Source organism: Palaemon carinicauda, chromosome 1, assembly GCF_036898095.1.
Source record: "Palaemon carinicauda isolate YSFRI2023 chromosome 1, ASM3689809v2, whole genome shotgun sequence".
Taxonomy (NCBI): Eukaryota; Metazoa; Arthropoda; class Malacostraca; order Decapoda; family Palaemonidae; genus Palaemon; species Palaemon carinicauda.
This window is the reverse complement of record NC_090725.1, coordinates 273,786,764-273,795,515: the sequence shown is the minus strand read 5'-3', so window position 1 is coordinate 273,795,515 and position 8,752 is coordinate 273,786,764. Positions and strand designations below refer to the sequence as shown.

Sequence of the window (8,752 nt, the reverse complement as noted above, 5' to 3'; positions counted from 1 at the left end):
ACACGTAGTAAAAGGGTGAACGACCTCAAGAGAGAGAGAGAGAGAGAGAAGAGACATAAGTCAAACTCGATCGCCACCCATAACGCCGTGGCGGCCAACTGCCGAGGACACCACGTAGATAAGTACACTATACACACAAATCTGAAAAGGAAACTTACTGATTTCTATACTCAAATATGTATACAAACATGAAAACATGTTTACATATATATTGAGTAAATGAAAAGTAAGCGATTAAGTAAAGACAAAACAAACAATGGCTGCCAAGAGAGGACCAAGACAGAGACTGTCTCAGTCCGAGCCAAAAGTGAAAGTGAGCATTCATCTGTGTGTGAGGGAGGGGAGGGGTAGCTAGCTTCCACTCCCCTACCCCCCCGCTAACTAGCGCGGGGGTAATACACCCTCGTTAAATTCTAATGGCTCGCCATTTCAGCTGCGCTAAAAGGTAAACCCTGTGTAAATAGCGTGGTTTGTATTTCGGTTACGGAACAAATCCCTTTTAGATTTCTACTGATGCCTACCGTACCACTCCCACTGGGAGGATGACCACTCCCTACACTCTATGCAGGAAGATGCCCAAGCGTAAGAATGTCGTCCGCGTCCAGATCAAAAGGAATAAGCGAAGATCAGTCTCCTATGCCAACATAAAGGTGCCGCAAGATCGACTTTCGAGGCCAGGGCAAAGCCACATCTTATTGGTCCTCAGTGAGACCAAACACACCAGAAAAAGGGAAACAAACTCAGTTTACGGCCAGTTCTTTTAAATAAATTTTTACGGGACGGAAAGACAGCATACCTATTCATCACCGAGCCAAAAACAAAAGTGGATAGACTGAGTGTGTGAGCCGGATGGTTGGTCTAACCCCCGTTAACTAGTGGTAGGTTGTTTACCTCGCATAAAACGTTTATGGCTAGTTTCCAGCTATGCCAGAGCAATATATCCATAGTCAATAGCTAACGGTTTGTATTTTCAGGGTATGGCACCAAATAACAGGAATACAAAAAAGTAAGGAATTAAATGAAATTCAATGAGAAATGGAAGCTAGAGCTGGCGGGTATGTAAAATTCATAATTGTAATAAAAACATATTAATGCTGTTGGCATACTTTCCTTTTACCTATTTTTTCTTTCTCTTCAAACAAGTACCTATTTTTTCTTTCTCTTCAAACAAGCAGCGACGCAATAATAGAAATCTCCATATTCACAGTTCAATGATTTGAAAATAAATTATCTTGCATCTTCCACATTCCTGACTGCTTACAAAGTTCTTCACTTATCCAGGCCTGCTTCAGAAAGGATATAAAAACAAATGAATTCAATTATTCTATATACATGTACAGTATGACTTGACAATGCAGTTATCTACAATATAAAAAAAATATGAATAAAGACAACAATAAATTACCTCATATTCTTTCAGATATAAACACAGCAGCCTTACATCCAGCTTTAATAACATTACTTAATAGGTTATAAGCTGGTGCTAGCTCAGCATCATGTTCCAAGCCAGTGTCATGGTGTTCCATTTCATCATCTCTAAATTTTTTGATTACTTCTATTAATTCCTTGTTCTCCTCTTCCCCCAATGAGAGCAATTCTCGCAACTGTGAATTGTAGTGATCAGTAATGACGGATTCAACAGCCACTGTACATGCCATTGCTCCCTCTTTTCCAAGTAATGCTGTTCCTATGGAAAACAAAAAAAGATTAACAAAATAACATTTTCATTATTGTCTAAACAAGATCAGTGTTGTTATTATCAAAATGGAGATCAACCAAACCAATGATTTAGTGTAGACCTGACTTACAGAGCATGCCAGAATAAATTTTTAAAAGAAAAATACAATGTATATAATATCTACGTAAAAAAATTTACTTGGGATAAAAAATCTATGAAATATAAATTTTATCTATGGAACCTATAGTTCTTAAGATCATTAAAATCTTAAAAACAAACTCTCAGAATCTGATAAAAGTCAGAAACTTTCTGACCAAAGCATAAAAATCTTTATCTTCAATTACAAAAAATATCTTGTAGGGTCAAAATAGTATCACACTCACTGCACTTGAGAATTATCTCTTGAAGTGTACACATTAAAAAAATCCCTGGGTGAATCTTGTATGATCAATACAGTATACAATCTTGCTAAAATGACCAGTACATTTATCTTTCTAGTTTGATAATTTCCATTGAGAAAAATTATTTAATTCTTAATTCATTAATCTCAAGTTCATCATTTCAGTTTACCATTTTGTTACTAAAAATTGCTTTATGATAGTTATAAAATCTTTATCGGGATGTTTAACGTCCAGCATCTTTTCTCATACTAACAACTCCATCATGGGCCAGAATTCAGCATATTTCAATATTTTCCCCTTGAGAATAAAATATTTTAAGATCTTTTATTTGTAATAACAGCTGGTTCCTATGAGAGTACCCTTTTAGGGTATCTGGCATTTCTTAATCAATAAATGACAAATTTAAGATTCATTCTCCAGTATCTTTAATTGTTTTAACAAGGTTAATTGCTTTACGAGTAACTTTGAATACGAGTAAATTGATATAAGAGTATATAAATTCAAATTGGTTTATCAGCACTTTTTTTGGTCTGGTGCAAAATACTTGCTTCATGTGTGCATTTTTTGTGGACAAATACTAACAAGAATAGCATATGATGTGCAAAAAGCAGTGGTCACATTACATTTACGAAAGGTACAGAGTTTTGTTTTCCCTTATTTGGCAACCCCCCCCCCACCCTGCTCAGACCTTAACCTCTTCGGTACGAGGCACCAATCCCCGTTCAGTACATACGAAAGTTGTGAATCTTGGATAAATTTTTTTTAACCTGTAACTGCATGTTCAATTTAAATATTTGCCTTTTTATTTCATTATTATTAAGTGATTATGTAATAATTCCACAATAGATAGCCTTTAAAATATATAAAAAACAACTGGTCATTATTTCACTTTATAAAGAAATATTCAAAAATTCTATATCTTTCCTCTTTCCTTTGACATAAAATGTATACAATAATGTATAACAAGGTATACTTGTCTACTGTTATGAGAGAGAGAGAGAGAGAGAGAGAGAGAGAGAGAGAGAGAGAGAGAGAGAGAGAGAGAGAGAGAGAGAGAGAGAGAGAGAGATAATCGGACGCAGATTTCCCCATCCAATCATTTATGTATACAATATTTCTTTGTAGTTAGAATAAAAATAAAAACATTTATTACTGGCTATTCATACTCAGGCATGTGGATATCCAGACATATGAATAAAATAGATCATAAATACTTCGTTCTTGGAAACGGTTGTAATATAACATAAATGAATAGATTTTATGACACAGGACAACCCTCCATTTGCTTATGAAGAGGGATAGGATAGACTTTGCGTTGTGAAGTGCGTCATTCTTGATTCTTCTTTTGGCTATGGCGGACCACATAGATGTGTCTAAGGGTGTTATTAGGTATGGCTGGGAGGACATGTTAGTGTAAGTACTGCCAGCTGGTTTGGTGCATTGGGAAAGGAAAGCAGACATTCTCAACAATTATTGTGAATGCAGCAATCCCCTTTGCAAATGCATCCATACAGCTGAGTGTTGGTGCCAATGCTTTTAGTAGCACATCTCGGCCGCTCCCTCCACCTCCTTGCCGACAGAATAAAACACTAAACTTTTTGGCTCAAATTTTACTACCTTCACACTCATTTTACATTTTCTTTCAAAATCTTTTGACCATTCTCCTTTTTTGAAATATCTAAAATCTTTTGTCTATCCACTCCTCTTATACAGCCATGATAAAATAATAAAAGAATACCACAGACCTATGCTCAATTTCTTTTTTTACTCCATCACTACGAGGCAGCGGATCAGCTATGTACAAGATGTAACCATTGGATATACATGCTCACTTACTCAATAATAACCAACATATCCATGTTTACTTGTTTTACTGTTGATTACAGAATAAATTTTTCAAAAGTTTGCTATATTTTCTATTGTATCTCACTCAAAACAACCGAAATATTTTTTTCCATTCATGTGAAGTCATTATGAAGTAATTTTTCAGAAACTTGTTTTATATAATTTTCCCTAAATAATGGTAAAGGACTGTTATTCTATGTGTAAAGAAAACTTAGTATTCGTTGAAGTGACTTGTGTTACAGTATTCTGTAATAATTCCACGATACATAGCCGCCAAAAGATATAAAACTTTTAGCAGCGATAAGATATAATTAGAAAAACCAACACGGTAAAAGATTAAACGTGTCGCTTCCTAGAAATCCCAACCAAAGAAATATAATATTCAACTGGGAAGCAGGGATCACCAAAACGTCGGACATCTTCAAAAGCACAAAACAACACAGAGCAAAGCAAAACACGTCTGATCAACACTGGTGCTATGGAGGAATGAGGTAGGGGGGGTAAGGAGGTGTAGGGGTGGGGAAAGATAGTCGTAGTAGGAGGCAGCAGACGGGTGTAGGACGGCACCTCGTTGTTCCAGGGGATGTTGATGAGGGAGAGGTCTAACTGGTGAGGGACCTATGGTCGTGGTTCTATCACGCCCCAGTTTACTATACCAATACTCATAGAGTGAGCAAGCTGGGTTTGTTCCTGGCATTCCATGCATCCTATGCATCCTTTTTTCTCTGGTATATTTAGCAATAACTATGCCTTAGAAATGGTGCTATAGGAGCATTTCCAGGAGCGACACAGGTCGAGCCCAGAAATGGACTTTACATCACACAGAAATTTAATAAAAACATCCGTTTGTTTCCTTTGACGGAAGAAGTATTCTATAATGTATGAACAAGCAGGATTCAGAAAAGGTAGAAGTTGCACTGACCACATTTTCATTTTGAGACGTACAGCAATGCGTAGAATATAGAAATCCCCTTTTGATGGTATTTGTGGACTATGAAAAAGCCTTTGATAGTGTACAACGGCCAATTTTGAGGAGAATACTGCGTTATGGAATTCCTCATAAATGATGTAAATTTGATTAGGTCTGTTCATGAGAATAGCAAGTGCAAAGTTGAAGTTAATGGAGTTTTATCAAATGAATTTTCAGTGAACAGTGGAGTATTCCAAGAGAGGATGTAGTCACCTACGTTTTTTTTCATCCTCATGGATTTTGTAATGCGTAGTAGGTTGGCCAGGGCACCAGCCACCCGTTGAGATACTACCGCTAGAGAGTTATGGGGTCTTTTGACTGGCCAGACAGTACTACATTGGATCCTCCTCTCTGGTTACGGTTCATTTTCCCTTTGCCTGCATACACACTGAATAGTCTGGCATATTCTTTACATATTCTCCTCTATCCTCATACACCTGACAACACAGATTACCAAACAATTCTTCATCACCCAAGGGGTTACTGCACTGTAATTGTTCAGTGCCACTTTCCTCTTGGTAAGGGTAGAAGAGACTCTTTAGCTATGGTAAGCAGCTCTTCTAGAAGGACACTCCAAAATCAAACCACTGTTCTCTAGTCTTGGGTAGTGCCATAGCCTCTGTACCATGGCCTTTCACTGTCTTGGGTTAGAGTTCTCTTGCTTGAGGGTACACTCGAGCACACTCTCCTATCTTATTTCTCTTCCTCTTGTTTTGTTAAAGTTTTTATAGTTTATATAGGAGATATTTATTGTTGTTACTCTTCTTAGAATATTTTATTTTCCTTTTTTCCTTTCCGCACTGAGCTATTTTCCCTGTTGGAGCCCCTGGGCTTATAGCATACTGCTTTTCCAACTAGGGTTGTAGCTTAGTAAGTAATAATAATAATAATAATAGAACAGTCAGAAATGGTGGAGAAGGCTTGGACTGGATTGGTGATACGAATTTAGCAGACCTAGAGTATGCTGATGATGCTGTCCTTATTAGCAGAACGAACACCACAGGATTTGCAATGCTTGCTTACCAGAATTCATGAAATATCACACGAGGTTGGGCTCAAGATAAATAGAAGAAAGACAGAGATGATGAGAAAGGAGTAGGCAATGGAAGATGAAATATCATTGGAAGGAGGAAGGATTAATGAGGTTGAATCATTTTAAGTATTTAGGAACTATGATGTCCAATACAGGGTCTTTAGAATTAGAGTTTAGTGAAAGATTGAAAAAAGCAAATCAGACAATGGCTAAGTTAAGTAAAATTTGGAAATCAAGTTACTTGAAATCACATATAAAAATAACACTATATATCAGTTTAGTGAGATCAGTGTTACTCTGGACATGAGTCATGGTATCACAATGAAATAATCTCCAAAAGATTTAGTAGATTTGAGAACACAGCCCTCAGAAGGATATTGGGAGTTAAATGGCAGGACAGGGTTAGAAATGAAACTATAAGAGACGGATTATTCAAGTGCCATATGTTGACGAGATCATGATGAGGGATAGATGGAGATGAATTGGGCATGCTCTTTACACTCCCAAAGAGAGATTAGTTCACCAAACGTTCAGTTGTGCTCCACAAGGCACTAGAAGAGTTGGAAGACCCAGGCCTACATGGCTGAGGACTATGAAGTGCATAGTAGGAGATGATGCATGGAGAAGTATCCACTTGAAAGCTCAAGACAAGAGATGGCTGGCGAAATCTAATCGAGGCCCTTTGCGTCAATATGCATAGGAGGTGGTGATGATGATTTATGTGGTATACTATATCTATATACCAAGGCACTTCCCTCAAATTTTTGGGGATAGCCAACATCAAACAAATGAAAAAAGGGGACCTTTCCTCTCTACGCTCCTCCCAGCCTGACAAGGGACTCAACCGAGTTCGGCTAGTATGCTAGGGTGCAATAGCCCACCCTCCCCTATTATCCACCACAAATGAAGCTTCATAACGCTGAATCCCCTACTGCTGTTACCTCCGCGGCCAGCCAAGGCGACCGGAGGAACCAGCAGTACCTGCCGGAACTCTGTCACAATCGCTCGCCATTAATTCCTATTTCTAACATGCTCTCTTACCACTTTCACATCTATCCTTCAATCACCCAGAGCTTTCTTAATTCCATCCATCCACCGAAACCTTGGCCTTCCTCTTGTACTTCTCCCATCAAATCTTGCATTCATCACCTTCTTTAGCAGACAGCCATTTTCCATTCTCTCAACGTGACCAAACCACCTCAACACATTCACATCCACTCTAGCAGCTAAATAACTTAGTCATATAGAACTCTCTTTACATTCATGCCTAGCCTCTATTCTTTACCACTTCCTTCACTGCCCCCAACACTTTGCATCCTTCATTCACTCTCTGACGTATATCTGCTTCCACTCCACCATTTGCTGCAACAACAGACCCCAAGTACTTAAACTGATCTACTTCCTCAAGTAACTCTCCATTCAAGATAACATCCAACCTCGCACCACCTTCCCTTCTCGTACATCTCATAACCTTACTCTTACCCACATTAACTCTCGAAAATAAACAAAAAACTGATGACAAAGAAACACATTTCTGGCCCCGAGAGAGAGACAATATAAATTTAATTCATTAGATATAATGTTTGTTCGTTCGTCTGTCATTCCACCTTGGAAATAGAGACTGCGCATGTAAGAACATGAGTACAGCGTAGAATGGCAATAATTGGAAATAATGACAGTAGGCTAACTTTTACTCATGAAAACAATGAACAATACTAATATGAAATACATAAGACATGAAGATGATGATATTTTGTAGAAATAATAGTTGAGAAAAAAGGAATAAAAAAAAAAAAAAATTTGTGGTGTGTCAACTTTGCATTACTGGTAAATTGTTTTGGTCGGAGCAAAGAACCGATGGTGTTTGAAGAACTATGTTATGTATTTTCTCTCATTAATTTGAACACTATGGCAATATAAAAATACACTAAAATAGACCTTAGAAATCACAAATAAGAACTAGAATCGCAAGTATTTCCATTGGGGGTAGCACAAGATGTGAAGAGCCCTACGTCTCCAAGCTAGGGGTGTCAAGGTGGAGTTGAGTAATGTCTCATGTAGGGAATGTCGCCACTGGCTAGAGAGAGGGGTACGATTATTATATCGTAACAAAAAACATACTAAAATAGCTTTTACATATTCAGAAATAAAGGCTAGAATGCCAATGACTTTGTTGGTTGGCTGAAGACAGGAGGAGGAGGGGCTAATATTAGGGAGAGCAGATTTTTTAGTGAAATTTCCCGAGTGTGAACTGTGTTTGATATATAACCATGAGCTATACTGTTTCGTAGCTTAGCTTGTAATAATAATAATAATGAGGATAACATAACCCGACGTCACGGTGTGTAATAGCAGGTATGTTTTGATGTATACCGAAGTCATCGTAGCGAAGGGGTTAACTCTTCCATCCTCCAAGCAGGACAAGTGGCAGCATCATATACACTTTTTTATAGTATCATGCAAGTGTCTTTGGAACTGTTCCTTGTAGAGTTGTAAAGTGTTCTTCATTGAATTATGATCTATTACGCACTGTAAATTTAACAGCACAGTTTTGAGGCAAAGGGCCCCAAGATGATTAAGGAGGATAGTAAGAAGGTGACTACCATAGAATAAATAAAGAAATGATCAAGAAACATGAACAAGGCTTCAATACGGAAACAAAATTGTGTGTTGAAACTGAATGACGCTGTCAAGGCATCGACTTGTTATGAGGGACAAAATCATTGTAAATGTTATTAGCATTGTGTCAAAAATCTTAAAACATTATGTAATATACCATATATATTAACAATGGCAGCAACTCTTACATGATAGATATTCAATAA

At 37.6% G+C, this 8,752-nt stretch overlaps 1 protein-coding gene across 6 annotated transcripts in view; it reads right to left on the bottom strand.

The window, feature by feature from the left end:
• Positions 1-1,104: 1,104 nt before the first annotated feature.
• Positions 1,105-8,752, bottom strand: part of Coq7 (ubiquinone biosynthesis protein COQ7, mitochondrial) — a 42,910-nt gene continuing 35,262 nt past the window's right edge. For 4 of the 6 annotated variants that reach the window (XM_068377644.1, XM_068377651.1, XM_068377657.1 and 1 more), the window contains exon 4: positions 1,315-1,687. In XM_068377644.1, the coding sequence (XP_068233745.1) occupies positions 1,407-1,687 (281 nt within the window). In that variant the 3' untranslated portion in view covers positions 1,315-1,406. Of the gene's footprint in view, positions 1,287-1,314; positions 1,688-8,752 lie in introns of those variants that run through there. The other 2 variants (XM_068377635.1, XM_068377638.1) reach the window with 2 other exon arrangements.